This window comes from Brienomyrus brachyistius, chromosome 17 (genome assembly GCF_023856365.1).
Source record: "Brienomyrus brachyistius isolate T26 chromosome 17, BBRACH_0.4, whole genome shotgun sequence".
Lineage (NCBI taxonomy): Eukaryota > Metazoa > Chordata > Actinopteri > Osteoglossiformes > Mormyridae > Brienomyrus > Brienomyrus brachyistius.
This window is the reverse complement of record NC_064549.1, coordinates 19453303-19470228: the sequence shown is the minus strand read 5'-3', so window position 1 is coordinate 19470228 and position 16926 is coordinate 19453303. Positions and strand designations below refer to the sequence as shown.

The following is a 16926-nucleotide window of genomic DNA, read 5'->3' as shown; positions in this document are numbered from 1 at the left end:
TTAAGGTTTAAAAGCAATACACCTTGATATTGTTTGCGCAACTTTTATTTTGACTTAAAGGGTTGTTAGACATGCAATGCATTCTGGGATGCATAAGTGTACCTGAAAGTAATGTGGAGTGAAGCGCAGCAGACGTGTGCTTGTTAGAAAGTTTTTTTGTCTTTAACTTAAGCTTTTCCAGCACCTTCCAAAGCAATGGCTGTAAGTTTTGGTTATTATTATTTGGAATAAGAATGTGTAAATAATCTGAATATTTTTATAATGTATGGATTTAGATGGTTTTGTGATCATTAGCATAGAAGTAAACAATAGTGATAGCACTAACCTGTAAAACGTTTTATGCTAACTGAGAACCACATTGGCATTATAATAATGTTTATGAATATTTAGTGTTAGCACTTTATTTTGACTTTATACTACTGTAGTTATTTACTGGCTTTAAAGCACAAATTTGAAAAAACTTTTCCTTTTTTCTGTGATACAGTTTTACTCATAAAATTTCACCTGTCATGCAGCATTGTTAATAAAGGTGCAAGATGCTCAATTCCTATCTTGTGAAATTCGAGTTTGGCTGGCTGTTTGACTACGTTAACATACTACGTAGGAGTATAAAGCATGTAGCGAGAACAGTACAATGGGTATGGCATTCTTTTTGTGACGCGCAGTGTTGTTTTGTACCAAACATACCTTTTGGAATCGTGGCCAAAAAGTTCAACCTTGGTTTCATCAGACCAAAACACATTTTCCCACATGCTTTTTGGAGACTTGATGTATTTTTTTTGCAAAATTTTGCTGGGCCTGGATGTTTTTCTTTGTAAAAAAAGGCTTCCATCTTGCAACCCTACCCCATGGCCCAGATAAATGGACAATGTGGGAGACTGTGTTGCTGTAGGTCTCTTGGCAGCCTCCCTGACCAGTTTTTTAATTAATTTTGGATTGAAGTTCAGTTCTCGGTAACATTAACCTGGTAACTGTTGTCCCATATTTTCCCCACTTCTTGATGACTGTCCTCACTGTGTTCCATGGTATATCTAATCCCGTGGATTTTTTTTTGTTCCCTTCCCCCGACTGATACCTTTTGGCAATGAGATCCCTATGATGCTTTGTAAGCCAAATGTGAACCATGGCTTTTGCTGTAGGATGCAACTGAATGAATGTCAGGAAAATCCTACTAGGAGAGCTGAAGTTTATTTGGGGTTCATCAGAGTTACTTTCATTGATGGCAGGTGTGTTCCCAAAAATACTGAATGCTCTAATTAAATCAAAAGGTGCTTCAACAAAGTATTAGTTTAGGGGTGTACACATGTATGCAACGAGTCGTACATGGATGAAAATCTACATCTGAAAATGTACACCTTATACCGTAACATTTTTGTGAAGTTGTAATAAGATCCATCAAATATTTTTTCACTTACCACATTCACAAGGTCAAATGTCGTCTGCTTCCCTTTGCTGCCACTAAGTGCACTTGCTTCAGTTTTGGTGTGATATGTCTCAATATTTCATAAGTTACACTTGTTCAACAACTCAATCTGTCTAGTCATGTAGTCAAGACCACCTAAACTGAGACCAAGTCATTACCAAGAAGAATATACCGAGACCGAGACAAGACCAAGACCAAGGCAGGGCAAGACCGAGACAAGATCAGAAACAGACTAATGTTTGAGTCTAAATAACACAACACACTATAAAATGTGGAACATAGGTACTATCCTGGGGCTAGGCAGTATGGCCTAAAATTTATATTGCAGTATAATTTGAAACAAACAATTTTTCTTAAAATTTCAATATAAATCCTTCTGTACAAATGTAACATTTTTTTTTCAAATAAGTCACACCTTATTTTTGTTTGGTCTAGGAGGCGCCGTAAGCGTTGGGTCTGGGGGGGAGGTGCCGCTCGCACGCCGTTTAGGGCTGCCGGCGGTGAAGCCAGATAGCGGGCTGTAGGGACAGTTCCCCGTGTGGTAGGGCGAGGACAGTCAGGACGGTGGGGTTAGGAGGCTATGACCACTGTGTAGGCGGGGTGGTTGATAGACGGGAGTAGTGGCACCCTCATATGGACGGATTGGCGTTGGGGGGAGGAAATTCCCTTGCCGTGGGATGTCCTAGGTGACGGACCGGTGCGATCATTCCTTCCCCGGGGGAGGGTCCTGATCCTCGGGGGGGAGGGGGTGTTCTGTTTTAACTATGTCTTTATTGTGTGTGTATTTCGTGTGTTTTTAAAGGAGCAGCGTAACCACTTAGGGTCGGGACAGGACTATAGGGGCGGTTCAGGTCCCGTAACGCTTGCCTGTGCCCGAAGTGTGGGGATTACCTTGTATTGCAGTGCTATTGGTGTGCCGTGCCCTAATGGGGATGTTGTGTGGTGCAGGATTTACTGTGTGGTAGCGTGGGTTAACACACGCTTGAAAAGGGGTGGTTTGCTACGAGGAGATAGCGGGACCGAACTCTTTGTGAATCCAGATCCGACCCGATGGGTTGCTGCATGAATTGTACTGAATAAAATTATCTTTGTAATTGTAGCTGCAGTCTGGTGGTGATCTGTTCTCCGTTTATAGCCTCTGACGCTAGTTTGGGATCGTTGCACTGCTTGAATTTTGAAGCAGGATGTTTTAGACCAAATCACAGTAAGAACATAAGAACTATACAAACGAGAGGAGGCCATTCGGCCCATCAAGCTCGCTTGGGGAGAACTAAATTAATAGCTCAGAGTCGTTAAAATCTTATCTAGCTCTGATTTAAAGGAACCCAAGGATTCAGCTTGCACTACATTATCAGGAAGGCTATTCCATACTCTGACTACACGCTGTGTAAAGAAGTGCTTCCTTAAATCCAGCTTGAAATGTTCTCCCGCTAATTTCCACCTATGGCCACGAGTTTGTGTATTTAAACTAATGCTGAAGAAACTATTTGGTTGAACAGCATTCAAACCTGTTAGAATCTTATATACCTGGATCATGTCCCCCCTCAGTCTCCTTTGCTTGAGACTGAACAGATTTAGCTCAAGTAACCGTTCCTCGTATGACATTCCTCTAAGACCAGGAATCATTTTTGTGGCCCTACGCTGCACCTTTTCTAAGGCCACAATGTCCTTTTTAAGATATGGTGACCAAACCTGCACACAATATTCTAGGTGAGGTCTCACCAAGGAATTGTATAATCTTAGCATTACCTCCCTTGACTTAAACTCCACATACCTGGAGATATACCCCAACATCCTATTGGCCTTTTTTATTGCTTCCCCACACTGGCGAGAATGGGACATGGAAGCATCAACATACACACCAAGGTCTTTCTCATGATCAGCTACCTTTATTTCAGTGACACCCATGAAATACCTGTACTTTATATTTCTGCTCCCTTGATGGAGTACCTTACATTTATCGACGTTAAATTTCATCTGCCAGGTATCGGCCCAGTCACTAATTAAATCAAGATCCCGCTGTAGCTGCTGAGCCGCTAATTCAGTATCTGCTACACCACCCACCTTGGTGTCATCTGCAAATTTCACCAGTTTACTGTATATATTGGTATCCATATCATTTATGTAATTAGGAACAATAGTGGTCCTAAAATCGAACCCTGCGGTACCCCACTATGAACGCAAGCCCACTGTGACATTGTGCCTCTTATAACTACTCGCTGTTTCCCATCTGTTAACCAGTTATCAATCCAGGTCGCTGCGGTACCTAAAATACCTGTCGCTTTGAGTTTAAGTAGGAGCCTCTTGTGGGGGACAACATCAAAAGCCTTTTGGAAATCTAAGTAGATGACATCATAGGCCTTCTTATCATCAACTTCCTGAGTAGCTTCCTCAAAAAACTCCAACAGATTTGTTAAACAGGATCTACCTCTCCTAAATCCATGCTGGCTATCCAGCAAAATGTTATTGGAGTCCAGGTAATCTACCATTTTCTCTTTGATTATAGCCTCCATAACTTTACCAGTTATACAAGTTAGACTGATTGGCCTATAGTTAGACAAATTACTTCTATCCCCTTTTTTGAAAATAGGCGTTATGAAGGCGTGCTTCCAATCAGAAGGTACCACACCTTCAGATAAGGATTTTTGAAACAGTAAAGTTAAGGGTCGGCAAATAATATCCCTCATCTCTTTTAACACTGTAGGTAAGATGCCATCAGGGCCCTGTGATTTATTTAGTACACAGTTAATACAGGTTTAATTTCATTGACAGAAATGTTGATGATAATACAGGCTGGAGAAGGGTTTTTTGTGTGATAATTAAAACAAAAATGTGATTTAAATAAGCATTTAATGACAATGATGAAATGAAATGTATAAGGTGGAACTTGCCAACACTTAGTGGGATAATGTTACATCATTTTTTATTTTGTGAAACCGAAGGATCGTTCTGCTAGCCAGAATTATAAAGACGTTGCAGGCCAAATAAATACAATCATATATGGAATGTCGGTCAGGTAAAACCAATTTATCACCATTAATCATATTCACTGGGTACTCCCAGCTGCAGGACACTTCTCAAGATGCATTCATTTTCTTCATTTATCAGCATGAACTCAGCTGTGCTGTGGTTAAGATACAGTCAGAGGTACCTTTAGTTCTCATCCTTACTTTGTCTATTAAGGCCTTTTATGCAACCTTTTACGCTTTGAACCCTATCCGTTTTTGAGTGTTTTTCTATCCCATTGATTTTAGGCTTATTACATTGTATGTACATGAGTAAGGCAAACTTTATGGTTTTGTTTTCAGGACATTCTGGGATACTCAGATATGTCGTAATTTGTTGTGTAAATGTTTGATGTTATCCTTCTTATGAGGGAAAAACTACTTGCACCTACTGAAATTTCTAAATTTTTAGTCTCATCTACTACTATACAAATTTGCAGGCACTACAAATATAATCTTATAAATGTTGAGATTGGAGTCTCTGTTATGTGGGAGTGCAGGGGTTTCATTGGGGACCTTTCTATGGCTTAGTATTATGAATGAATACATGGTTAATGCTAGGCAGAAATTAATATCTTTGAATTTGCATCCATTTGGTAACTTGTTGAAGTTATGCAAAAGACAGTAATGCATGATTTTATATTTTTTTAATTTTTTTATCACTTAACATTTGAAAGAAATTGAAATAGAAAAGCATTGTTTAGTTTAGACTTTAGTTAAGTCTAATGCTGGATGTCTGTCTGTATCATTTTTCCACCTATATACGTTATGATTGGTAAAGTGAAATTTGAGAAAGAAACAGTCAGCATTTTAGCCTCCAACAACAAACCAACGGTGTAGCACTTCATTGTATTTACATGTATGAAGTGTTCCAGTTACACAATGAGCGCATTCTTTTTCCAACTGATTTAACGGAGCTTGACATCAAACATATATATACAAATATCTGTGAATAAATATTGCGAAAATATCAAGAAATTGTCTACCTGATAAATAGAATACAAGTTTATGTTGTTGTTTCTAGTAGAACCCCAGCCCATTTATTTATAGGCTAATAAATTAATTATGTGTATATTTTCCCAGTAGGGTAGCGCGTGGATTATTGTGGAAGCAAATACGTGCTTTGTTTTCCGTCTTAGGTGAACAATATTGATGTTTTATGGATTATTACAGCTGGTTTTTCGCGGAAAATGTTTAAAACATATGACTCATCGTGCACAGGATTATTCTGGAATATTTTGGAAGAGCAGATGACATAAATTCTCTCAATTAAAAAGATATGTGAGTCATGTTTGTGTGTTATACCTATCCAAGGTTATGAGCCTGAGATTAATGGGTGCGAAAATCATTTTTTGCATTTGTCAGGTTCTAAGGGTTTACAAACAAGTGAATATTTAGCCATTGTGATAAATATTGAGGGGCGGCATGGTGGTGCAGTGGTTAACACTGTTACCTCACACCTCTGGGACCCGGGTTCGAGTCTCCGCCTGGGTCACATGTGTGCGGAGTTTCCATGTTCGCCCCATGTCGTCATGGGGTTTCCTCCAGCCCCCCATCCTGGGTTGTTTCCTGCCCCGTGCCCATTGCTTCTGGGATAGGCTCCGGACCCCCCGCGACCCAGTAGGATACGCGGTTTGGAAAATGGATGGATGGATGGATGGATGAATAAATATTGAATCATTTTGATGAGTGGTCTCGATTGGCGAGAGAGTCTTCTATGTCCGATATGGAGAAAAGACCAAGTAAAAATAAATTTGATTCTGAGATGAGACCAAGACCACAAAAAATGGTCTCAAGACTAAATCTGTCTGCAACATTTGGAAAAGATCCCTCAAATGCTTCTTGAGAATTCGAGAATTGACTCATTGTTGGACTTTGGCTTGACTGATTACGGTCTACACCTTTTTTAGCAAGCAAGTCCACTCTTTTCTTTTTCCTATAATGATAGCATGCCCAGGGCAGGTGGGCAGCCAGTTGACCTTGGACCTCTAGAGGTTCTTTTTCTCCCTACTTTTTTCCATAGTTTTTGGTTCCTCTCCTCTGTTGTCATCTGGCTTTCTTTTATTTCCTTATCTTTCCATTTGTCTGTTTTTCTATTGTTCCTTGCGCCCGTTGTTCCCAGGATAGGCTCCGGACCCCCCGCGACCCCAGTGGGGTTTAAGCGGTTACGATAATGGATGGATACATGTATTGTTCCTTCTTTATGATGTTGCACTGTATCACAACACATCCATGTTGTGAATGGCGATATATAAAAATTCTTTTAAATTAAACCAGAAATGAAATACAAACTACCGCAAATACAGGAAGAACAGGTAAGCTCTGTCAATGCAGTAGTAGAGACAAGATACAAACCACCAAGCTCTAGAGGTAAGAGGGTATGCTGCTGTTCGTTCTGCCTGTGTGACACTCCTTTAAAAGTATTCACCTTCTGTTTTAGAGCTGGCTTTACATGACAAATTATGTAACTTTGAGTCACTCTGACATAGACTTATAAAATTATTATGTGATTTAAAAAGACCAAATAAATCTGATTTTCTTCTTAATTCATAGAGTGCAAAAAGGCTGTCTTGAATCTTCTCAACAAATGATCTTTTCTCTCCAGAAACAAATGTGAATTCTCCTGTTCAGAGAGTAACAGGAGAATTTCAGCTAGTGACTGCTTACTTGGGATGGTGGTTTGTGGGTAGCTACTTACCTTCACAGGACAGGCCATGAGATGTGACACCAGAGAGAGCCTCACGGCACACATTGCAGTATGTGGGCCGGGCATGTGAGCAGGCATACCAATTGTGCATACCGGAGAAGTGGTCCATGCTATACTGTGTGGACTAAAGGAACAGGAAGAAAATCACCATGGTTTAAGGGGATCAGCAACACTCGAATTTTACATTGCTGAATCATGATGAATCATGTCTTGCTCACCTCTAAGTATTCCCGGTTCTGCACTGTCCTTAATGCTGTTATCCAGTCCTCCATTTCCTTTCGATTCTCTGCACACAGGATTAGCTTTCGACAAGGAGTGATAATCTATTGGAAGAAAGACACACATTAGCGGGAGAACATTTTAAAATGGATTTGAGAAAGCACTTTTATTTCCGCAGCATGTAGTTAGAGTATGGAAAAGTCTTTCTGTTAGTGTACTGCAAGCTAAAACCTTCAGTTCCTTTAAATCAAGATAAGATTTTAGCAACTCTGAGCTATTAGTTGAGTTCTCCTCAAGAGAGCTTGATGGACCGAATGGCCTCCTCTTGTTTGTAAATTTCTTATTCTTATAATTTTTTGTTCTTATTAAAAAAAGAGGCAGAAGACAGCAATACAAACAGATCGAGATTACAAATTTAAGGATTATAATTTCGGATTCCATTCAAAGTTGAAAATAAGACTAACATCAAAGCTCTTCAGCATGACATTAAGCATCACAAATGGTTCTCTATGTAAAAAAGATTCACATAAAGAAAAGATTATGGCTAATTCCAATAGCTGATCAAGCAGATGATACTTTGGAGAGATCAATATTCAATTCAGTTCAATTCAAATGTATTTATATAATGCATTTTCACAATATTATATTGTCTCAAAGCCAAAGCACTTTGTCCTTGTCCGATGCCGCCAGTGAGCAAGCCAGGGGCAACAATGACAAGGAAAAACTTCCTAGTAGGAAGAAACCTTGGGAAGAACCAGACTCAAAGGGAGAGCCCATCCTTCTAGGGCTGGCAAAGCAAGTCCAAAATAATCCATCCACCAATACTCAATTATCATAACCTAGGTCTGTATGGTGTTTTGAAATAGTTACATTGCCTGGTGCTTTTAAAAGAATTGTTAAATTTTAAGTGAGTTGGCCCAGGAATGTCAGATGACCGGCTACCAAAAACTGTGCAGGTCCTGTGAGGGTTTCTGTTGCATAAAAAAAATAGCTTTGGGTTCCTTTAGTTAACTAAATTCTAACATCACAGTCTTGGTAAGGGGCATTACCAGGCTGAAATAATCCATTAGCAAAAGAATCCACCACAGCCATGAAGGCATGAACCAGACTGAAAAGAAATTCAGACAGGTTGTGGCATTCAAAGGTTACTCTGATTTTACAGATGATTCACCAGACCAGGATTTTTTTTCATTCCTTAGCTGCAGTATCTTTTTTAATGAAGAAAGGAAAACAGTAAGGGTAATGGCAACCATTCACGTCAAGCTGTAATTTAAACAATGTGGGTAAGCCTCATTCACCAGTTTTATTATTGACCACTGGCCAATCATTGGCCATATATCTTCTGGGTGGTGGATTCTTTTAGACACATTAAAGCACAATCATTCTCCATAAGTTACACAACCCCACTCCCAACTGTCCCAAAACATAAATATCCTTATTTTACCTCTCTCCTCCCCTTCATCTACACTGAAGTTAATTATACAACTGAAATCAATTACAAATCACAACTATAGTCATGTAATCTGTTTAATCAGGGGTGGCAAGCGACCTGAAAAGGACAAGCAGTTGCAAAAAATAGATGTATAGAGCTTTGGTCATAATTCTAATCAATTTCAATGAATGGAAACGGAAGACGTGAAATGGTCTTTCAAAAAGGTCAATCCTCACAAAGCTCCGGGACCAGACGGCGTTCCAGGCTGGGTCTTCAGAGCGTACACCGACCAGCTGGCAGGGGTGTTCACCAGCATCTTTAACCTCTCCCTGATGCAGTCGGTGGTCCCTACTTCCTTCAAAACATCCACCATCATTCTTATCCCAAAGAAATCAGTGGTCTCCTGTATGAATGACTACCACCCTGTTGCACTGACATCAATAATCATGAAGGGGTCAAAGGTCACATCTGATCCACCCTCCCTGACATGTTGGACCCTCTTCAGTTTGCCTATCGAACAAATAGAGCCACAGAGGATGCCATCGCCTTGACAATGCACACCGCCCTCACCTGGAAAAAGGGAATACATATGCAAGAATGCTCTTCATCAATTACAGCTCGGCATTCAACACCGTCATCCCCTCAAAACTTGCCTCGAAGCTCGTCGACCTCGGGCTGGGACAATCCATGTGCAGATGGATTCTCAACTTCCTCACAAACAGGCCACAGGTGGTGAGAGTTGGTAAACACACTTCCTCACCACTCATCTTAAACACAGGAATGCCACAGGGATGTGTGCTTAACCCCCTACTGTATTCCCTGTTCACTCACAACTGTGTCGCTAAACACAGGTCCAATATCATCATCAAGTTTGCAGATGACACAACCATCATAGGCCTCATTACGGACAACGATGAGACGGCCTATAGAGAGGAGGTGAGGGCACTGTATAACTGGTGTCTGGATAATAACCTGTCTCTTAATCTCAGCAAAACAAGAGAAATGATAGTGGACTACCGGAAACGATCAGCCGGGGAGCACCAGCCCATCCACATCAACGGTTTCAAGGTTGAAAAGGTCAGCAACTTCAGATTCCTTGTTAACGTCACCAAGGATCTCTTCCAGCAGCTGGAAATCACTTCAGTGAGTGGTGAAGGCAGCAGAGTGCATCACAGGCAGGAGTCTTCCTGCTATTCAGGACATTTATCTCCAGCGGTGCCTCCATAAAGCACACAGCATCATCAAGGACCACAGCCATCCTGCACGACAGCTGTTCTCCTTGTTACCGTCTGGCAGATGATACAGGAGTCTGTCTGCTTGGACTACAAGACTAAAAAATTGTTTTTACCATCAGGCCATTCGACACCTCAACTACAATACTTAAACACATACACCAGACTTCACTGGATGCACATACACACTTTGCATTGCATTTTCATTTTTATTATAAAAAATTAAAGTAAAAAAAAAAACTGTGCAATACTGTTACTTGACTGCCACCTTAAATCGTTGACAATTGTACTACTGCTCACTCGTCACTTTATTTCATGTGCAGTAACGCTGTCTCCGCTACCCCTACCTCAGTACTTCTTTATAGTATATTGCTGAGAGACTTGTTGATTCTCGTCAATCACATTTCATTGTAATGTTGAGCCTGTGTTAACTTGCATATGACAAATAAAACGGAAACTGAATATTTTGTACAATCACTGAAAAAGTAAAAACAAACAAAAAAGTAAGTAAATAAGGGCATTTCTGGGTAAGTAAAATACAAGGTGCCACATTGTATTATCTAGACAATAAAGCAAATTTCATTCAGCAAGTTAATACTGGACAAAAAAGGCTCAAGATATCTCAGAATGCCCCTAAAAACTGTGATCTAGCACACAAGATTTTCAGGAAAAATAAATTAATGTAAAATAAAAATTTTTATTAATTTAATTTACATTTCCATCTCTAATACAGAGTCATACCAACAGCGCTGTATGACTGTATGCCACCACAAAATGCAATCACTGTCCAATCACAGCTCTTTAGTAAGCAGGGGGCGTGGTTGTGGACCAACGCTTAAAATCTAATCGAGCAGGTAAAAACCACTAAATGACAGGCTACGGCCACAACCACTACACATATATAGAGTACAACTGGTCATTTTGCATAATAATACTGTTCAATATAATACCAAAAGAACAACAATAATATTAAGTAAAGAACAAACTGTATCATTATAAAAACCTTTCAAATTCATTATCAGAATGAAGCACATACTGTAATTGACAGGACATTTTGATCGCTGAACATGCGTTTCAGATATTTAGATAAGTCAGGGGGAACACTACAATGAAGCCCTCAGAAGGTTGCGGCATTTTTTGTGACATGTTTATCTGAACATTTAAAAACACCTTAAGAGGCTGTGTTTTGTTTGAACAAAGATCACACTTCTACTTATATTTTACGAACTGTAGACCCAAAATAAAAAAAAACATACAAACATAATTAAGTCCTCGTTCCCAGCCGCTGCTCTTGTTAAGCAGCAAGCTTGTGCTTTCCCGGTATGCTGAAATCATTATACCATTTTCAGCACTGAGCGGATGGTCTGGTGATGCCAGAAAACGAGGACACGCTTGCTGCTACCTCATTCCACATCTGCTTCATTCAAAAGGCTTGGTGGAACAGTGCTGCTCCCATAGATAACGTGCTAACGCCTTTTCACCTTGTGCATGAGCATGTCCGTTTCCTTGGCCGAAAATCGATCTTGTTTGGCGGGAAAACACGGCATTGTAATAGCAATCCACAATAGATTATGTGCCGCTGCCTTTTAAAGGTGAGGTGACATGCTGATTTGATTGGTTTTTTGCTGGTTACGCCCAAAACATCCATCTAAAAATGCCGGATCAGTTATACCTGCAAGGGCATACCTTTGGGTTGAGCAGTGGGGGGGGGGTTAAGGACCTCAACCATTTAAGGGAGTCCAAGGGGTTGTATTGGCTGGTTCTCATTATTTGAGGGGGGGGGGTGTTACAACTCCCCATACCCCCCTTAATTTATGCCTATGTCCATCAGAGAGGTCTAGCCTGACAACTGTGATGGATAGCTGTTATGCGTGGGAGCTGTCATGTCAGCTGTGTGAAAAATACAGCAGTCCCCCCGTATCCGTGTATCAGTATCCAATATTTTCTGTTATCCGAAAAAAAAAAACGTTTGTCTACTCAGTATGCGTAAATAATCCAAGGTTTAAAATAAAGCCAACTGATATTACAGATTACAGTAAAAGTTCAGATTGCGAGCATAATTCGTTCCAGAAACATGCTTGCAATCCAAAGCACTCGTATATCAAAGGGAATTTTCCCATAAGAAATAATGGAAACTCAGATTATTCATTCCACAACCCAAAATATTCATAGAAAAATGATTAATACAAAATATAAAGTAAAAATATATAAAACAAATTAACCTGCATTTTACCTTTGAAAAGATTTGTGGATGGTGTGAGAGATACGGGAGAGAGGAGAAGGGGAGGGTTATTTTGTAGGACGATTTTCACTAACGGAATCACTGCTATATGTTGGCTCACTGGAATTTTTTCTAACAAGGAACCAACCCAATGACAGCCGCTTTTGCCTCCTTTTAGATTTTTCAGAAATATGGACATAGTTCGCACTGCTACCCCCTTATTCAGGTGGTGCTTTTCTACAAAATTTTGACTATACGAGTGACGCATGCCGACTGAGACCGAGTATGGGAGACGATTACCCACAATCCCGCAGCGTGTGTGAGAGAACCATCGGTTCAGTTGTGATTACGTGATGCTAGGCAGACAAAGCATATACATAATACACGTATGGTATATGGATATATACATATATAGTGGTATATGGATAGATGACAAGTCAATATTCAATGTGCATATAGTTAAATTAGTCAAGAAGCTGAAAGTGATGATTGGGTTTTATTTCAGAAATAAATCTTGCTTTACTTTCAGTGCCAAGAAAAAACCTCTGGAAGCTATACTTTTCTGCCTATAATCGATTATACTTTGCCTTTATTAATAATTGGGACCTTTTCTGGGAACAGCCTGGTTTCTATAAATGGGACGGTCTTTATCCTAACTGGAGAGGATCATTTATATTACACCAAAACATGGTGAGTAAATTACCTGCCTGACTGAGGGCACCAGCTAGGCCTCAACCTTGCGATCTGAAATCGAAGGCTGTTTATTCTCCCACCTTTAGATCATGTTCGGCCTTGACCCAGGTGCTCCATTGCACGACATCCCCTAAATCTAGCAACTTTTTAGGAATAAAGTTGAGTGAGCATAGAAAGAATATTGTAAGCATTATTAGACTAAGACTTAGACGTAAGTGTTCCACTGGGGGCTCCTGTGCGGATAACTTAATATCCATTCCATTAACAAGATTGAATGAATGATAACATAAACTGTTCACTCCTTAGGAAGTAAATCACTTCTTGTTAATGATATGGTGCTGGACACTAGTGCAGACCTGTGTTTTTTTAACTGAAACCTGGCTCAGACCCACAGATACTATACCTCTGGTTGAAGCCTCATCTGATGGGTTTAGTTTTGTACAGAAATCACGTGGTTCTGGGTGTGGGGGCGGCCTGGCAACTACACTACTCAAAAAAAATTAAAGGAACACTTTGAAAATGAATCAGATCTCAATGGGAAAAAAATTGTGCTGATATCTATACTGATATGGACTGGGTAATGTGTTAGGAGTGAAAGAATGCCACATCATTTGATGGAAATGAAAATTACAAACCTACAGAGGGTTGAATTCAAAGACACTCCTAAAATCAAAGTGAAAAAATGATGCGGCAGGCTAGTCCATTTTGCTGAAGTTTCATTGCAGCAACTCAAAATCGTACTCAGTAGTTTGTATGGCCCCCAGGTGCTTCTATACATGCCATACAATTTTGGGGCATGGTCCTAATGAGATGATGGATGGTGTCCGGGGAATCTCCTCCCAGATCTGGACCAGGGCATCACTGAGCTCCTGGACAGTCTGAGGTTCAACCTGGTGGTGTCGGATGGACAGAAACATAATGTCCCAGAGGTGTTCTATTGGATTTAGGTCAGGCGAGCTTGGGGGCCAGTCAATGGTATCAATTCCTTCATACTCCAGGAACTGCCTGCATGCTCTTGCCACATGAGGCCGGGCATTGTAGTGCACCAGGAGGTACCCAGGACTAGCATAGGGTCTGACAATGAGTCCAAGGATTTCATCCCGATACATAATGGCAGTCAAGGTGCTGTTGTCTAGCCTGTAGAGGTCTGTGCATCCCTCCATGGATACCCCTCCCCAGACCATCACTGATCCACCTCCAAACCGGTTATGCTGAACAATGCTGCAGGCAGCATAACGTTCTCCATGGCTCCTCCAGACCCTTTCACGTCTGTGACATGTACCCAGGGTGAACCTGCTCTCATCTGTGAAAAGCACAGGGTGCCAGTGGCAGACCTGCAAATTCTGGTATTCTATGGCAAATGCCAATCAAGCTCCATGGTACTGGGCAGTGAGCACAGGGCCCACTAGAGGACGTTGGGCCCTCAAGCCACCCTCATGAAGTCTGTCTCTGACCAAACAATCAGAAACATTCACACCAGTGGCCTGCTGGAGGTCATTTTGTCGGGCTCCAGCACTGTTCATCCTGTTCCTCCTTGCACAAAGGAGCAGATACCGGTCCTGCTGATGGGTTAAGGACCTTCTACAGCCCTGTCCAGCTCTCCTTGAGTAACATCCTGTTTCCTGGAATCTCCTGCATACCCTTGAGACTGTGCTGGGAGACACAGCAAACCTTCTAGCAATGGCACGTATTGATGCGCCATCCTGGAGGAGTTGGACTACCGGTGCAACCTCTGTAGGGTCCAGGTATCGCCAGGTATGCTACCAGTAGTAACACTGACCGTCGCAAAATGCAAAACTAGTGAAAAAACCATCAGAAAAGATGAGGAGGGAAAAATGCCAGTGGCCTCCACCTGTTATACTATTCCTGTTTTGGGGGTCGTCTCATTGTTGCCCCTCTGGTGCACCAGTTGGTAATTTAATTAACATCAAAGCAGTTGAAAATGATAAACAACCCTCTCTGCTACTTAACTGACCACATCAATATCCCAGAAGTTTAAGACTTGATGTGATACTCTGATTAAAAAATGTTCCTTTAATTTGTGTTCGTCCCGCCCATCTATTTTCTTATAGTTTATAGATGACAGGGATCATACATTTTATTTCTGGAAATTTGAGTGATTAACTTAGAGAATATTATAATACTTAGAGACTTCAATATGCATGTGGACATAGAGACTGATGCCTTCAGCAAGTTTTCTGTCCCTCATGAACTCTGTTGAATGTCACCAACACATAACAGGTCCAACGCATGTTCGCAACCATATGCTAAACTTGATTATTACTCATAGAGTTTCTGCTCCTCATGTATCTGTCTGTTCATTAATGTGAACTTCATGTCTATTTCAGATGTCAATGAAGTCACCCATGACTTCAATACAGTGGAGTCATTGTAGTCAGATTTTAGATGAAATGGCTCCTTTGAAAAATAAAGTAGTAGAAACAACCAGAAACACCCCATGGTTTAATTACTCGCGCTCTTGCAAACAGGAGTGCCACAGATTGCAGTACAAATGGAAATCCACGGGTTTAGAAGTGTTCAAGTTGGTATGGTCTGACAGCGTGCAACAATACAAATTAGCCCATCATACAGCACGCTCAGCCTACTACTCTAACCTCATTGATAAAAATAACCCTTGCTACCTTTTTAAAACAATAGCTTATCTAACAGACAAGGCTGAACCTCTGCTTCCAAGTAATTTCAGTAGTCAACAGTTTATGAACTTCTTTAATGATAAAATTACAAACATTATCCTTCAAACATATCCCAATGGCTCACAATTAACATCAGTGCAAACGGATCGTGAACACACCCTTAATGATTTTGAATCAATTAATGAACAAGGCCTAAAAACTATTATAATTAAGATTAAATCAACTACATGTCCGCTGGTCCCAATCCCCACTAAAGCTTCTTAAAGAATCCTTGGGAGTTCTGGCAAGACCTAACTGCCATACGGAATGCGTCCATGTTATCAGGTGATGTCCCTGACTAACTGAAAGTAGCAGTAATCAGGCCACTACTGATGAAACCAAGTTTGAATACACATGAGCTCAGCAGTTACAGCCCTATTTCAAACATACCATTTTTGTCTAAAGTTCCGGAGAGGACAGTTGCTGCTCAACTTAACTCATACATGGAGAGACACAGCATACTGGATTGTTTCCAGTCAGGCTTCTGCCCAGGACACAGGACAGAAACTGCCTTGACTAAAGTTGTAAACGACATAACAATGGCAACTGATGCTGACAGCACGACTGTGCTAATGCTTCTGGACGTTAGTGCTGCTTTTGACACGGTTGATCATTCTGTCTTATTACAAAGACTCAAATTTGAGGTTGGGTTGCGTGAAACGGTGTTGAAGTGGTTTAAATATAACTTTAATCGTTATCAATATGTTCAAGTGTCAAATACTTGTACTCCATCATCAATGTCATCGGTCAAATTTGGGGTACCACAGGGATCAGTGCTTGGTCCTTTATTGATTTCACTGTACATGCTGCCATTAGGAAACATAATGAGAAAACATAATGTTAAACTATCATCCTTATGCCAACGACACCCAAATATACATTTCGGTTTCACCTAACGACACCACACCTTTAGCTAATTGCTTTAATTAGGTTAAAACCTGGATGGCGGAAAACTTCTTATCACGAAAGGCTCAGAAAACCGAGGTTCTGTTGCTTGGAGGCAGGTCTGCAGATAGCAATAGTATAATCTCTACATTTCACTCCAAAGGGCTGAACTTCCCTCAACAGCTCGGCCTGTAACCTACATGTCATCTTAAATAAAAGCTTCTCATTTAAATCACATGTAAATGCAGTATCGAAGGCGTGCTTCAAGCAGCTACGCCAAATCACCAAATTGCAACGATTTCTTACTATTCAAGACACTGAGAAATTGATATATGCCTTTGTGTACAGAAGGTTAGACAGCTGTAATGCTCTGTTATCTGGGAGCACACACTGCACACTGAGTACCTTGCGGTGTA

At 40.7% G+C, this 16926-nt stretch overlaps 1 protein-coding gene across 6 annotated transcripts in view; it reads right to left on the bottom strand.

Annotated features, from left to right (window-relative positions):
• The window catches only part of LOC125711306 (diacylglycerol kinase delta-like), a 118240-nt gene that overhangs the window by 84760 nt on the left and 16554 nt on the right, over positions 1-16926 (bottom strand). For all 6 annotated transcript variants that reach the window (XR_007382986.1, XR_007382987.1, XM_048980091.1 and 3 more), the window contains 2 exons: positions 7354-7458; positions 7127-7259 (listed from right to left, as the gene is read on the bottom strand). Coding sequence is in view for 4 of the 6 variants with exons in the window: in XM_048980091.1 (XP_048836048.1) it covers positions 7127-7259; positions 7354-7458 (238 nt within the window). In the remaining 2 variants the exon portion in view is untranslated. The remainder of the gene's footprint in view (positions 1-7126; positions 7260-7353; positions 7459-16926) is intronic.